Genomic DNA, 15,829 nt, shown 5'->3' with positions numbered 1-15,829 from the left:
TTCTCGGTCAAGGCAAGGGGACGAGACAGGCAAAACTTGGTGAACCTCCTCCATCCCTACCCCTGGAGGTGGCTGCTGCCAGGTAAAAGGCAGCCTGGCCATCTCCAGCCCTGCTGACCAGCCAGAGGCTGAAGGAACAGAGCCATGAAGCTGCGCTGCTCCGGTTATCTGGTGCTGCTGCTGGCTTCTGTACAGCAGATAAGCAAGACCAGAGTAAAAACAGGAGCGTGGAGGTGTTTGGTTTCATCTGAAACAATTCAAGGAAGGCCCAGTGTTGATTTTATGCACGTCTGGGGCTTCTGCATGTGAAATGGGAATGTTCTTCCAAACCAAAGCTTAGTAGCTCAATCGAAAGACCTCAGTGCAGCACAGGGATAACTGCAGAAAATGGGAGGACAGTGCCCTGTCACAAACCTGTCCCCTGTCCCTGCTAACTGGGTGCAGCAGCTGTCCACTTGTGGTCCCTCCTGCTCATGACACCCATCTCTTGAAGTAGCAATGGCCAACGCTGGTCATCCTCAGCTGGCAAGGGGCAGAGTAGATACCTAACATGCACAACGAATAAAAGTTAACCCAAGAGAAGAAATGGTTCCGCAACATGAGGGCGAGGTCTTAGGGGCAGCAAATAAAACAGAGGTCTTCATCATTTAGCCACCTACTCCTCGCTGTATACGTTATTTTTCATTATATTTAAAACACTACCTTTAGAAGCACGTATTAAGTAGAGCTCACTGCCTACGCTGCATCGTCACATTACTTCCCACCGCCCCTGCAGCTGCTTCATTGAAATGTACAGGAAAACATGTTTTAAATTAAAAGCTACAGGGCGTATACACTCTAAATATGCTACTTTGGGCTGATAAATGCATTTCTTAAAACTACGTGTGTGCTTACAATGCAGTTAAGGGGCAACGAGTTCCCTTAGAGCTGCAGGCTGCAGCTCCACACGAACCTGCGCTAAGTAAGGCCGAAAAGGTTGTGTGTCAGGAAATGTTAAGATCACAGCGAGCCTCCTTTTCCGTGTGTTTTCCGGCAGTTTCGGTCACACGCCACCAAGCTCCGATTTTTAAGGAACACGCGTGCAGGCAGGCACCCCGGCGGCGCGCAGCCACCTCCGCCGCCCGCGCTGGACTTTGCCCGATGCCTTCAGAGCTAAAGCTGTCCCGGGAGCCCTAAAACGGAGCCGAACCCTAACCGGGAGCCGAACCCTAACCGGGAGCCGAGCCCTAACAGGGAGCTGAACCCTAACCGGGAGCCGAGCCCCGGCTGCCCGCCCCCGGGGACGGCCCGGGGGGTCGGGGCCGCCCTCCTCGCAGCCGCCGAGCGCTGCCTGCGGCAGGAAGCGGGAGCCGGGCCGGGCTTGCTCCGTGCAGCTCCGCCCGGGTTTGGGCTGGGTTGATTTGAGCTGAGCTGGGCTGGGCTGGGCTGGGACCGCTTCTCTGATCGCCGGGACCCTGCCATGGGGACGTAGCGGGCGGCGGAGCCATGCCCGGCGCGGCGCTGCCCCGCAGCTCGCTATGCACGGTAAGTGCTCGGCGGGGCTCGGCAGCGGGCAGCCCCGGAGCTTAGGGGCTGGTGGGGTCCGAGGGGCTGCGGGGGGGGTCTCCGTGTGCCCTGGGACCGCGCCCGGTGTCGGGGCTGCCTCTCCGCGGGGCCCCGCTCGGCGCTGCCCGGGGGCTCGCCGTGCCCCGGGGGAGCCATTTTCTCCCTCAGGGGGGTTGAAGGCAGTGGGAGGTGCGGGGCCGGGGCTGGCGTGCCCGGTGGCGGTTCCGGGATTTCTCCTGACTCAGGGATAACGCCGCTGGATTTACGGGAACGGCCGGCGGGTTCCCGGAGCCCCTGAGCTCCCCTCCCCGCCTAGCGAGGGGTCGGCTCCGGGCAGCCCCGGGGGCCGGAGCCCGGTGGTGCCGCGGTTCCCTCAGGGAGAGGCGGCCGGGAGCCCTCAGGCGGGGACCCGAGACGGGGGAGTGCTCCCACAGCGGGTTTTTGCGATTTCAAGGGATAAAAGTTTTTGTTGGTGGTGGTGGTGGTTTTTTTTTTTTTTGGAAGGGATCGGACAGTTTCGTGACTAGGCTGACAGCTGGGGGTGGAGGACAGGCGTGTGGTGATGCCGCGGCGATGCGGGTTTGGCTGTCTCTGGGGAGTTGTCCCGTGTGTTCAGGCTGAGAGCCTGCCTGCCCTGCAGCTTCTGGCCTGCCTGTGTTTAAACAGCATCTCACAGCTTTACATTCTGGCACGGAGCTTGCGAGACCGACCTGCTTATCCCCGAATACCCGAGCTTTCTAGTGACAGAGGCTTGCACTTGTCTCCTCTAGCCTTATAACGCCGGGTAACTCCTTCATTTGCCACCAGACACTCGTGTTTCCCCATCCCAAAGCCACCTTCTTCCAGAAGCTTTCTGCACGTGGAAGCTTTCGGGAGCCAGTTACACAACTGGTGCCGGCGAGGCAGCGCAACCAAAGCTGCGGGCTGGGAGCGCTCCTTGCCTTAACCCCAGCTGAGGGTCATGTACATCCCGGGACCTAGACAGGACACGTGAAGTCACTCGCATTTAGATTTTAAAGGACTTAATAATATGTTAGAGGAAGAGCACCCTTTAGTAGGATTTCTTTTTCAGGACATTTTTTCCCTGCCTGTTTGCATGGGGTCATTTCAAGTTCTTAATGACACCACACACACTCATTCCAGATAGTCCACGTCCTTTCCATAAAGCCATACTATTTTTATTAATGTTACAGTTCCCGCTCTGTTGCATGCCCTCCTGTCTTCCATTTACTTTCCATATCCTTCCACGTTTGCCCTCGTGGCTTTTCTTACTTCCTTGATGCCTCTGTTCTGAGGTTCTGATTCTTTTATATTTCCTCTGATTCTTCAGAATTTCCTGTGATTTGTTCCTGTGCTTTCTCTCTTTCTGCATGTCCTTAGCATAATTTCCTTGTCCGCTGTGTTTTCACCCTGCCCTTCCAGCTTTTACAGCAGAAAAAAAAATGGCAGCTGCCTTCACTGAGCCAGTGTGTTTCCTGTCTCATTGAAAAAATAAGTTTATATATAAGGGTGGTTTCATTTGTTAAAGGCAGTCCAGATTTATGAGGCCAGCAGCAGGCCTCTGATGAGGGTTTCAGACCATGGCAAGCATGGCAAGTAATGAACAATAAAACCACTTTCCCAGCTTCCAGGGATCTGTGATTGTAGAAACTTTGGAGTCATAATGGTGTCTTTGTATTTGGGAGCCCTGTGTGTGTTTCTCCTTCTGAGGGATGTGATGGTCGCTTCTGGAGCCCAGACACGCCGCTGGCACCCCGGTGCTGTGTCAGGGAGCCCCACACCTCACCTACCTGTTGGCCACACAACTACCTTGCTGTGTTTGGTCTGAACCTGTCCCCTGCATGTTTTGGGTGATGCCAATTAGTTCTTTCTTTGGAAGAGAAAGAGAACAGCCATCCCTGCTCATCATCTCCAGCCACCATAGTTTATCTTCCCCGTGGCATTCATGACGTGGGGGCCCTCTGGATTATCCTGTGCTTGGTTGCCTCTTCTACAGACCAGTGTTTTCAGTCATTCCTCTTATGGCAGCCATTCTGTACCACTGATCACCATTCTTCTTATAATTTATGTATCAATTTAAAGTAAGATAATTACGTTCTCAGGACTGGAGACCAGTACGGTTATCTGGATTCCAAGTACAAGATCTGAATGGATTTACATGTTGATGTACCAGCACTCTCTGTTTTGTTCTCCAATCCTTTCCTAATCGTCCACAGCACCTGATTGCATTTCTGATTGCTTTGTCCAACCAGACTCTTTCAATTTTTTTTTATCTGCTTATTAATCCAATTTTAACTTGTATCCTTGATGACTGTCTACTTCCAGCCAAATGAAGCATGCTGTTATCTGGGCCTGTGCCGATCTGAATTACGTGGTAATTTCAGTTCTCGCATGTAACCAGTATTGTCAGTTTGGGTGCCTTTCCCTTGCTTTTTAAGTAACTTTTTTAATATTTTTTTTTTTTGCATTAGCGTTATTATTTGGGTTAAACAATCATCATTTGGGCTAAATATTGTCATTTTGCTCCCTCTTACCTATTTCAAGGCATTTTGTGTTACAACCTCGGCCTTGCCCCGTGGATAGCCACCAGCTTCCCTTGAATGCCTGGGAACACGGGCCCTTCTCTTGCAGGCTTGGGAACCTGACAGCAGAACGAGGATCACAAAGCTATGTTTTTCTCTTAAAGCAAACAGGAGTAAGTCAGATCGAATGAATCACACTCGGTGTGTGGCAATCACCTGAAGCTTAAAGAATCCACCGAGTGAATCACTGACAAGGGGCGTGAGCATGGCTGCAGCTCACCTCATGCAAGGGCCAAGGGCTGGTGCCCAGCTTTGCAGCCATACTATATGAACACATCTTAGGATGTGAAGTTCATGGTCTTCATTAACATACACATTTTTAAATAAGATTTCTAAGGCTTCCCTTCAGAGTAGTGTAAAAGCTCTTCTCAGTCTCCTGGTTTTAGACAAGGCCTACGATGTAGTATTCCGCTCTCCAATCTTCATAAAACGGAGGATTATTTTAATATTAGCTCTTGTATCCTTCTTCTGACCTTTCCAGGTTTTAGTTAGCAATGAGAAAAGCTTCCTGTAAATGTTGCTTTAATACACATTTCTCAATGCTTAAAGGAGAAGTTCTGGTTTCCCGTGCATCTTCACATATCAAACTGAAAACTGCAGCCGCAGAGAGCTTTTGGAAATGGATGAAGCAACCAAACAACACAAGGCTAATCCTGCACCCTGATTTCTCTTCAGTCTTACCTCTCTCTATTTGCTTCCAAACTTCCAAGCCTGCAAATTTTTATGACTCACTGAAAGGGCTAACCGCTGACTGACATGTAGGTTGCTTGTGCGTCGGTGTATAACCCTGCTGAGCCCTAAAGCAAAAGGAAGCTTCATCCTCATTAGAAAGAAGTATACAGTATATGTTAAGAAGTATTTGAGAAGTTCTGATGGCTTGCACTGCCTTTTATTTGCAGGTATTTCATCAGCTTACAAGTGGAATTTGCAAAATGGAAGTTTGCCTTCAGAGAAGCAGTTGAATAAGTTTTTGGAGGCAAACGCTTTGTTACACGTTCAGTTTGTTAGATGCGTACAAAAAAGGAGTAAGCCTCCCAGTCTCTGGATTTCAACAGTGCCTCTGGATTTATCAAATTGTTTTATTCTGAAATTTTCAGCCTAATGCTTCTGTCTTAAGGAGATGTAAACTCTGGATGTTATTAATGTGGGGTATTTTAAGCACTTGCCGGGTGGTGAGCAATGCTGTCTGAATGGTTTGGGAGACTCATACCCAAGGCCTGATCCCCTCCTTCCCACCCAGTTTGCTTTCTCCGAGTGGCCTTCCCCTTGTGCTGACACCTCTGGGCATCCACTGGCTTTTTGGAAGGGGACAATCTTGTTCCTTACACGATCGTCCCCATCATGACCCACTCCAAGGCCCTCTTGACGGTAGCTATCAGCCAGTAAGTGCTTGGAGGTGTGAAAAGGAGCGAGGGTTGCCTCCCATGTGATTTGGGGATACGCAGCTGTCACCCAGAGGAATGGGGTGGCTTGAGGAAACGGTGCTTGTTTTCATCCACAATGTTTTGTTTATTTCTGCAGCACTTTCAGAAGTGAAGCCTCGAGTTTCTGCTGACTCTTTTTTCCTGGGCAGTCCCCGCTAACTAAAAACATGAATCACCGGTGTGCATGATGTGGTTTGGTGGTTTGAATTATCATTTGGCTTTGGTAATCCAGGCTGCCCATTTTTCTGAGCAGCGCTGCTTCGTGGCTGCTTGTTCTCTCTCCTGGCAAGCGGAGCTGGAGCTGAGAGTTGTAAATTCAGAGATGGAAAATCATTTTGCTTCTGTTGTACAAAACCTCTAAACTCTGCCTTGGTACCCTGCTATCTGTGCCTCAAGGCTTCGGTGCTTGATAATTTCGTGTATTTTCTGAACTCTGTTAAGTTTATCACGGGTATAACCTAGTGTTAACAGCTGAACGGTTTGGGAGCTGCTTAAAATGGTGTTTTTTTTTTTCCTGTGTGAATGTTTTTTCTGAAAGGCCAAGTCATTGGTTGTGAGTCATCTTCTGTGGTCTGTGACTCTCCATTCCTCAGATTTCAATCAGTAATAATGAATGTGCTGATTCTGGTTTGATTACACATATAGACACACTTTCACTTAATCTAATTAAAAATAAATCAGGAAAGGTGTTTTCGATTTCTTTTTCTTTCTGGAGATGTTTGTCACCAAGCTTGTATGTGCTTTTGGCTTGGTCTTCGATGCTTTCCTCCCTTGTTTACATTACTGGCTTGTTTGACTTTGGGGCCAGCTGCATATATTCCCTTGTTAGAGGATTTATCATTGGCTAGAGAATCTTTTTTTTTTATTTATTTTTTACTGTTATTGTCAGACCATCTGTGTAAATGATCTTTTACCCATTTTCCTGCAGGCAATCAATCTTGTAAGACTGTCAGCTGCCGAAACAAGTTTTTTTGTTTTTTTTTTCTTACGTAGTGTTGGACTGCTTGCATTTATCCTGCGGTCAGCTAATTACATCTGAAACGACAGCTATTTAAATATGTGATTCTTTTTTTTTTTTTTTCTTTCCTTTCCTGTTCACCGTTTTAGCATCTGGTATATTGAAGATATGTGTCGCATGACAAAGCGCTCTGAAATTCTTGGAAAAAAATGGGTTTATTGCCTTGTCAGAGTTGCAAAGACTTATTCTTAAGGTTTTAAAAGGCTTTCATGGACGTTGCTTTCTCCTACAAGGCTTCAATATTGAGAGAGAAACAGGGCAGCATGGAGCTGTCACAGCCATCTCGTTTTTCGTGCCCTTTCTGAAGACTGCAACCACAAAACTGGTATCAGCGTTGTGGTTTACCCTCTTTGGTTTGCTTTTCTTTTGCTACAGCTCTCCTAGCCAAAGAAGCACAAAGAAAACAGAGCTCTGTAGCTGTGCCTCTACAGCCAGGTACCTCACCGCTTTCATAAATGCAAGCTGGGAAGACGTTGCAGGGAAGTTAGCGCAATAAAACTCAGTGTGAGGTTGCGTGGACAGGAGAAGAGGTATTTATTTGAAGAAAAAAAAAAAAAAAAAGAGTTGATTTTTATGCATTCTCACTGCCTGATGCATAGACTACATAGGCACACACTCTCCCCAACACCGTCAGAAACACTAACATGTGCACGTCCAGGTGACGTGGCCAGGTCACTTGTGTGATGCAGAGGACAAGGGATGCTGGCCATCAAGACTTTACCACGCTGCTGGGGTTCTTCATGGCACTGCAAACTAGTTTTTGGACAAGTGCTTCATGGCCTTCAGGAGTCATCAGCTGGTATGGGATCTTTGCTGTAGGATCTTGCTGAATTCAAGCTCTGCAAATCTTGGGCCAGGTTGTTTCCTGGTTTTTCTTTTTCCCCCCTTTTTATTTTTTTTTTTTTTTGTTTTTAGTTTTTAAGTTGTCTGAATGCATGTTTGAAATACACACCTAGGGTCTGTTTTTCAGCTGGGCCAACAGGCAACGGATTTGTTCATGTGCTGTGCTGCAATCTTGTTACATCCTCCCGTGCAGGGTCTTTTGTCGATGAGTCATCTATGCTGTGGTCTTAGCAGAGTGTGGACCTTTTGGCCATGGCATTAACAGCACATTTCTCAATCTTACTGCTGGGAATGGTGTCCAGGGAATGGTGTCCTTCGTTACCAATACCCGCTGTTCTTTTAACTCCCTCTTTGCTCTGCTGTTGTTCCCAGTGTGTACGCACACTTGGAGTCGTAATGCAGTCGCACCAACCTTAATATTTCTGTTAAAATTCTTGACAGCAGTCATCTTCAAAATTAAAACTGGTAAGAAAATCTTAAAGGAGTGAAAAAAAAAAAAAAACCAAAAAATTTACAGCTTTGTGGCAGACTTTTCAGGCTGCATGCTAACAGTGTCAGTTCAAAAAGAAAAGTGTGTTTGTTGGGGAGAAGTTGAAAACCTAACTTTCCCACTGCTCTTGGGCAGGCTTGCTCAAAAAAAAGTTTTGGAAGCCTGTCTGTACTTCATATTGCTGTGAGATCAGCCTTTTTATTCCAAACTTGCCATCTGGTTTATTTATTCAGTGAAACTGCAAGTACTGGATGCATTCTTCTCCCTGGAACAGTTTCTGGACGGACCGACTTGCTGTGTTCCCTTAATGAAACATTCCTTTGCTCTTGAGTAACTTTCTTGCAAGCTGCAGCATTTTCAAGGCATTCCATCTTCAAACTGAACATCACAGACAGCAGTGGCTCTATATACAAACAGCTTATCATCGTCTGGCATATTGGCTGCTGTGTGGCATATTAATAACGCTGGTGACAGGCATGGCTTTGATTTTTTTTTTTTTTTTTTTTTTCCTAAATAATCTCCCTCCCTTGCTCTTTTGTCAGTTGGAGGTCCTGATATCTGAATTGGTCGAGTCAGTTGAAAGCACTGTCACAATAATCCTTAATCATAAGGGCTAAAGTCAGCTGCGCAGCCCGTCAGGGAATATGAGGCTTTCTAACCCTGTTTTTTTTTCTTTCTCTCTCTTTTTCTCGCTCTGTATTTACAGGTAATCTTAACATTCGTCTGTATGTTGACGGAGGAATCTGTAGAAATTGCTCCAGTGCCATACACACTGCAAGCCCGCCGGGTGGCTTTGGATAGAAGAGATCCCTTTAGCCCCTTGAGGAGAGAAAAGAGGGAGGTGCACTGTCAGCTTGGACAATACCTACATCCCAGTGAGACTCACTGCTGCATGAGGTGCCATGCAGGTACGGTACTATAGAATAAGTACATTAATAATGGCCTTTGCCTCAGAGGCATTCCTCTGTCCTGCTCTCTCAAACTCTGTCTTAAAGCTACATCCAAACTCCCTTTCCTTGGTAGAAATTCTTACTCGCTGCCTCTTCTCTTCCTCTGTCAGACTGTGCTGGTGAGAGGAGGAGTACTCAGTCCTTACCCTGTCAGCTCCAGGGTTTCTCTGAGGAGCCAGTGACTCCCAACCTCCCTAAGACAACACATTTGTCTTCCTGTCAGATCTCTGCTAAGTGATTTTTGTTGCAGGTACCTACAAGGCAAAAGACTGTGAACGGGCTGACCAGGCACCCGTCTGTCTTCCGTGTGCTAATGGCACATTCACAGCTGTTGACAACACCATGTCTAAGTGCTTCCAGTGTAAACAGTGTCGTACAGGTGAGCTGCAGCATTTTTTGGGGGGGGTTAGACTGGGGGCTAATAATACCTGTCATTGTAACGGTGGTCTCAGCTGAAGGTGAGGTTGGAATAGTCACTTTTTTTTTTTTTCTTTCCTCAGAGCTCAGTCAGATAGTAGAGACCCAGTGCACCCCAAAGCACGACACTGTATGTGGCTGTCGGAAGAATCAATATCAGGATGGCGAGGCTGATTTCTTCTACTGTAGGAACTGCAGCTTGTGCCCCAATGGGATTATTGCCAACTGTGAGTATGGCATACTCAAGTATGGCTCGAGTACAGATGTACCTATAAGCAGCTGCCACTAGGATAGACATCTGCAGCTCCAGTTTGGGCTGAAGTCCAGCTCTGCGCATGTCTCTTGAATGCTCCTGAGGTTGTTGTCCTGAAGCTATCCCCTCTTCCTTACAAATTCAGTATATCCTGTCCCTTTCAACACCTCTTACCCTGCCTAGCATGAGTTTTATTGTCTCCCTGGTGAACGCATTCCCTCTGGCGTTCAGTGATCTTTGTCAGCTTCCCATGCTTACACCTGTCCTCAAGGGTCATCAGCTTGCAGTGTCCTTGAGCAATTTCCTTCCCTCCTGTCTGATGTAGAACTGTTTTAGTCCTGTCTCTCGCTTGCCACAAAACGTATACTGCTTACTCTAGTGTCTTTTCCCTCCCTTCATGTACCCGTGTCCTTCCTTCACTACTCTTGCCTCCTTCTTCCCACATTTTTTTCAGTGTCCGTGCTGTGACTCGCTGAAAAGCAAGAGCTTGCTCATCGCTTACACTCGGGGCACAGCAGATCACAAGAGTGGATGTGTCTGTCCCATGGCTTGAAGTGATTTCTCCCTGCCCCAAACGGACTTCCTCACCAGTCCCAGCTGCTCGGGGACCACATCTTCCTCATTTTTGCCTAACTACTGCGATTTCCCCTTCCTGTCATGCTTGAACTAGGGTGACTTTTCCCCCTTTTGTACTGGAACTATCCTTATCCATCAGGCCAGTCTCAGCTGCACCGTGACTTTATTCCCTTTCCCAACCTCTGCACAGGTCTCTGACCTACCAGGACAGTGATACCCTCACCTTTGTTTTTATTTATTTATTTTTGCCCTCCCCCAAACCCATCCTCAAAAATAGACCAAATTTTCTTTCTCTTCTCCAATAGCAATTCTCCAGGCTCTAAGAAGAATAATCTCCCACCCATCTCAAAATGAATTCTTCCCTTTTTGTTTTCTTCTCTTCTCTGTCCAGATTATGGCAACAGTTTCTCCTTTTCTCTGCAGGTTCAAAGAACAGAAACACGATTTGCAGGTGTAAGCCTATGTTCTACCTGGCTTTTGATAACACTTGCAAGCATTGCAACAGGTGAGCTTTTTTTCCCGTGTGTGAGCCTCCACTGAGTAGGAGAGAGAGCAGATGCAAGTCCCACAGTGGGGAGGGATTTTTTCTCAAGGTTTTGTCCACCTCGATTTTACAAAATTCTGGCTTTCTGGGGCAATTGGTGGTGTCCTTCGCTCTGGCCCTCTCCACGTGGCATCATGGTGAACCACTGAGGACCCGCAGTCACTAGGCACACCGCATTGCTCTGCTTTGCAGGCTCATCTTGATTTCTCTGTTATTTAGGATTGTGCAAATGGCTGGTGTCTCGTTTCATGCACACTCATATCTCTCCGATTTGCTCTTTCAGCTGCTCTGGAGAAGAATGCTCGCAATGTCACAGCCCAGTGACTACCTCACCAAATTCATCTGGGCTGAGTGAGTACTGGGGGAACTGGGAGACAAGGGAATCTTTCCAGTGTGGGCTTTTGTTCTGTTGACACCTGTCAACCCATTACTTTCTCTTCCCTTTCAAATCATTATTATTTTTCTCATTGGCATTTGCATGTGCTCACTTACTATTCTTTCTCCAGTATCTAACTCTTCCTTTCTTGGTCTCTCACTCATTTGCCCTCTTCTTTTTGTCCAGATGGGAACCTCGTCCTTGGCATCATTGTTGCAATATTTGGAGTTATCACTGTCCTCTACATTGTAAATAAAGTAGTGAAGCTGGTTCAGGAAAATGGGATAGCCTCTTCTTTCTACTCCTGTGGTGAGTACAGCAGCATTTGCCGTGACGTTCATTGCGATGGACATCACTCTGCTGGGTGAATGGATGTGTGCACACACGTGTGTGAGGGAAACAGTGGGATCCCATTACTCTGCCTAGCTGCAGAAATGCAGCTAGAGGAATGTGAAAGCTCAAACAGACAAGCTTGTTGATGCAGTTCTTGCAGCTCTGCTGCTGTGCTGTGACTGGAAGTGCATGTGAGCTCGTTGCTGGGAGATGGGCATTTTGCTATAAAACCTTTTGAGGTCAGGATCGTGAGCTGCTTTCCTGTTTTCTCTGGGAAGAGAGGAAGTGAAAATAACTTCTGCTTTCTTTCTTTTTTTCTTTCAAGTTTCTTCACTGCAAACGAGCAAGGAACCAGTATCTGAGGTGAGCAAGATGATGTTTATAAGAGCTTCCCTTCCTTTTTCAACCATGTTAACCTGGAATCCAGAGTAATGTTGCTCCCCGTGGGCTGTTTTCAGGCCTTGTGTTTTTAAATATGTTGAGTAACAGGGTTGTTTAATTCAAAAGTTTTTCATTCCAGAGGGTGGATCCATTAACATTTTACTTCCTCTCTGCTAGGGGATGCTTTTCAAACTTCTGTCTCTGTTCATTTTTTTTCCGGAAGCATTGTTTTTTGAGACAGCTGATCCTTAATCCCTTTTTCTTTCTATATGCCCTAAGTTTAGAGAATTTAAGTTATTTTATTTTGCTTTAGATCTTGAACCAAGAAGCCCCTGAGCACTGCTTTACAATGTTTCCTTATGTCCACTGTTCTTCCCCAATTAAGAGGGCCCAAGCAATAGTCCAGGAAGGTTTTCCACAGGTCATTTGACATACAAATGATTTGGGGTCCCAGGCTTACTTGATTTTTGCAAAAAATTATTTCTTCCAGACTGCCATTTTTATGATTGAAAACAAATAAAAATCTCCTCAGGAAATAAATGGTTAGTACCTTCTGCTCAAACAAGACATGTTGGGAGAATTAAAACCTCATCACCTGCTCCCTACCTATCTTTGCTACATTTTTGTATATAAAGCTAGTGATTCCTTGCAGGAGATGGGTGCTGTGTGTGATTTTGGACTAATGCAATGTCTCTTTCAGGTTGAGGTTAAAAGGAGTGCAATTTCTACCCTTCCTGAGGCCCAGAAGGAAACAGAACTGTTGGTGAATGCAGTGCCACCATCTGCACCCCTGCCACAAAGTTCACATGAGCTACCAGACTGTGTCAGACCCGCCAGGAAGACGCAGCTTCCAGACAGTAAGTGAAACTCCCCCATCCCTCCCTAGGCAAACCAGGACTTGATTATGCAGATGTGGCTGGGAGGATGTATGAAAGCGTACCAGGTGTGCGTGACCTGCGTGCATACTTCATGCATGGCACAATACAAATAAACACACCCAGACCCTGCGAGTCTGTATATGTTCAACATCAACGCGAGGCTTTCTTGTTGTTGCCTTTTTTTTGCTACCAGCAAAATGGATTCTTATAGGTGCTATCATGGTGTCAATCTTAATACTTCTGGGATGGTGACACAGAGCTTTTTTTTCTTTTTTTTTTTCTTTTTTTTTTTTTAGGGGGTGGAGGGGCAGGATTGTGTGGCAGCAAAGCCCTGAATATGTATGCTTAACTCTGCTCATAACCCTATACAAGTGCATAGGGAAATATCACATTGTTTTCTGAGGGATGAGAAGGAGTCTGGACATCACGTGAGCCTGTGCAACTACCCTGTAGAAGACCTGAACAGGAGGGGGCAATGCACAGTCCCAAGGCACCATCTAGCCTTTCAATGAATGACGTTCCCCTATCCTGGTTCTCACACTTCGTTTCTTCTCTTCTCCCAGATCCTGCTATCCTCTACACCGTGGTGGATCACGTCCCGCCATCTCGGTGGAAAGAGTTTGTGAGGCGGCTGGGGCTGAGTGACTATGATATAGAGCGAATTGAGCTGGAGCATCGGCGTTTACGAGATGCCCAGTACGAAATGCTCAGACTGTGGAAACTGCAGATGGGCCGTGCTGCAACTGTGGAGCGCATCAGCTGTGTTCTCAACCAGATGGAGCTGAGTGGCTGCAGTGAAGCTATTCAGGTGGCTTTGCTAAACCAGAACTCGCCTCAACCTTGCAGCATCCACAGCCATCTTTGATCTATTTCTACTTTAGTCCCCCTTGCTGTGACTGTTGAGAGAGGATCACATCTCCCTTCCTTTCCTTGTCTCCCCTTTCCTATGACTCCCTAATCTTCTAACCCTCCTTAAATGGGTTTGTTGGAGACAGCAGCAGATTATGCTGGAGGAAGGCCAAGGTTTGTTTGCAACCACTGAGTTCAATGCCTTTTCAACCAAGAAAGACCTCTGCAACAACTCCTTTCCCAAAAAGGGAAAGCACCTCATAAAGGAAGTGGCGTGCAGACTCGGACCAAGGTGAAAACAGGAGCTCAGAGTGACTTGATAGCTCAGCTACTCTACAGACAAGTTGTCGCTGGAACAGGAGCTTCACCCAGCATACAGCAGGCTAACTTGGAGGGTGACTTGGTTGAGCTGGCTGTTCAAATGCTAGAATGCTTGCTCTCTTCTTGCAGATCTATTTTTCTGCAATATCAGACAGTTAAGCTGGCTCACATTGCAGCCATTTGATTGTGAAATCTGACTGAAGGGAAGTTGTGGGAGGACATGCTTATTTCTGGGAGTGGGAGAGGACTGCACCCTTTTGGTATCAGCTGGTTAACAAAGTGCTGTACCTTCAGCCCTCTCACTGTGGCAGAAGTTGCGGAGATTCAGAAGGGGTGGCTCTGTGTGAAACAGGGTGACATTATCCTTTCCACACCTCCAATTGCCCGCTGGTGCAAGAGGAATAAGGATTCTGAGCCAAGGGGTCAGATGAAATGGTTGGTGCTTTTTCTAATGTTTTTTCTTTTTTTTTTTTTTTTCTGTGTGTAGAAACCATATAAGACAGCATTAACAAAACACCTGCCTGCGTTTGTCCTAGTGCAGAGTGGAAAAGAATGCATGTGTCCGTGTGGGTGAGGAGGTACCTACGTACCTGGTAGTATGAGTGCCTCTGCAAATCTGTGCTTCCACACAGGTCAGCAGGCTTCTGTCTGCTTTTTTTTTTTTTTTTCCCTCTAAATGATTTGCTGAATCTGACCTAACTGCAAATGGGACTGTGTATGTGTACATATATATATATATATAAATAGATATTTTAGTAGCTGTTCAATAAAATCACACTACTTCCTGGCCTCCATTCTGTGAGCGCTGCTTGGGTACCATCTTGAGGCTCTCAGTATTCCTTTCTCATGGGTATTATTACCCTGGGTGAAGTTGAAGCAGCAAAAAGCAATAAGCCTGCATCAGGTGCAGGTTGTCCACACATTTGTGAATGTGGATTTTTTTTTAATCTCTTGTCCTTTGACTAGACAGAAGCTTTCTATTGTAAATACACTAAATGTTTCAAATTAAAATTTGTATTTTTACCTCTGCCTCCGTTCTGCTTTTGTCCATGTGAACTTCACTTCTTAGGCTTGTGGGTAGGAGCAGAGAGTGGGAAATGACTTCTAGAAGTGGTAGGAGTGGGTTGCACCTGAGCTGGGATGTTGCTGTGCTGAAAAAGTTTGTATTTAAAAAAATAAGTTACGGTCTTTTGAAGATAGAGCTTAGCTGCCTTCAAGTCACAGGAAGCCCTGAGGGCAGGAAGTGGGACTGAAAACAAATCCAGTTGTAGGTCTTTTAAAATATTCGTGAGTCAAATGGAATGCCTGCATATTTAAAGTGAATTTTAAAACAATAGGAAGGAGTCTTTTTGATAAGTATTTGGATTTTTAACGAGAAAAATACCTATAAATAATAGTCAATTATACTTTAATATTGCTCTTGCAGAGACATGTTTTTATATGATGAACATTGAGACAGTAAGTTCCTCCTGTATCAGTGAGAAAGCTTGAAACTTGGAAGTGAAATGTGTCCAAACTGACAACAGGCAGTGACAAAGCCAGGTTTTAATTCCCAATTTCAGGCTTTGCTTTTATATATATATATTTAAATCAAGTGAGATGGTACAAAAGCCCATTATAATCCACCTTTTCTTTCACAATTTGTGTTCGACAAACATAGCAGTACAATAATAACTAGAAGTACATGCTCTTGATATTATAGAAGTGAAACTGGGAAACTCAGAAAGCTTTTCCTGGAGTGCTACCTAAGGCTTTTTCCCCCGCATCAAACTGCATTTAAAACCCAGGTACACCGGAGTTCAGCGTGCCAGGTAAGCCAAGAGCAGCCCACTACCCCGCTGTTAGGCTTTCCACACCCCAAATTCAGTACATTTAAAATAAATAAATAAATAAATAAATAAATAATAATTCAGGATGGTGAGAAGCTTCAGAAGGCTTTGAAGGTGTTTTCAGCGTAACGGAAGTCAGTTTGGCATGGCATGGGTGGTGCAGCTGCGAAAAGAGAAGACTAGAGGGCAGCCTTGAGGAAAAAAAAGGAAATTCGACCTG

At 46.1% G+C, this 15,829-nt stretch overlaps 1 protein-coding gene and 1 long non-coding RNA gene across 2 annotated transcripts; one reads left to right on the top strand and one right to left on the bottom strand.

Moving 5' to 3' along the window:
* The first annotated feature begins 1,089 nt into the window (after positions 1 to 1,089).
* On the top strand, positions 1,090 to 14,803 carry TNFRSF1A (TNF receptor superfamily member 1A). The gene is made up of 10 exons (XM_084514893.1): positions 1,090 to 1,524; positions 8,609 to 8,810; positions 9,103 to 9,231; positions 9,353 to 9,496; positions 10,522 to 10,603; positions 10,926 to 10,993; positions 11,205 to 11,327; positions 11,677 to 11,714; positions 12,433 to 12,589; positions 13,174 to 14,803. The coding sequence occupies exons 1-10, from the start codon at positions 1,486 to 1,488 to the stop codon at positions 13,473 to 13,475; spliced, it is 1,284 nt and encodes a 427-aa protein (XP_084371019.1). The 5' UTR covers positions 1,090 to 1,485; the 3' UTR covers positions 13,476 to 14,803.
* LOC311434632 lies at positions 11,958 to 14,912 on the bottom strand. The gene is made up of 2 exons (XR_014691612.1): positions 14,805 to 14,912; positions 11,958 to 12,006 (listed from the first exon to the last, which is right to left on the bottom strand). It is a non-coding gene; the product is annotated as an uncharacterized lncRNA (long non-coding RNA).
* Between the last annotated feature and the right edge of the window lie 917 nt (positions 14,913 to 15,829).

This window comes from Aythya ferina (assembly GCF_964211825.1).
Source record: "Aythya ferina genome assembly, chromosome: 1".
NCBI lineage: Eukaryota > Metazoa > Chordata > Aves > Anseriformes > Anatidae > Aythya > Aythya ferina.
The sequence above is the reverse complement of the archived record's forward strand: the minus strand, read 5'-3'. Positions and strand labels throughout refer to the sequence as shown.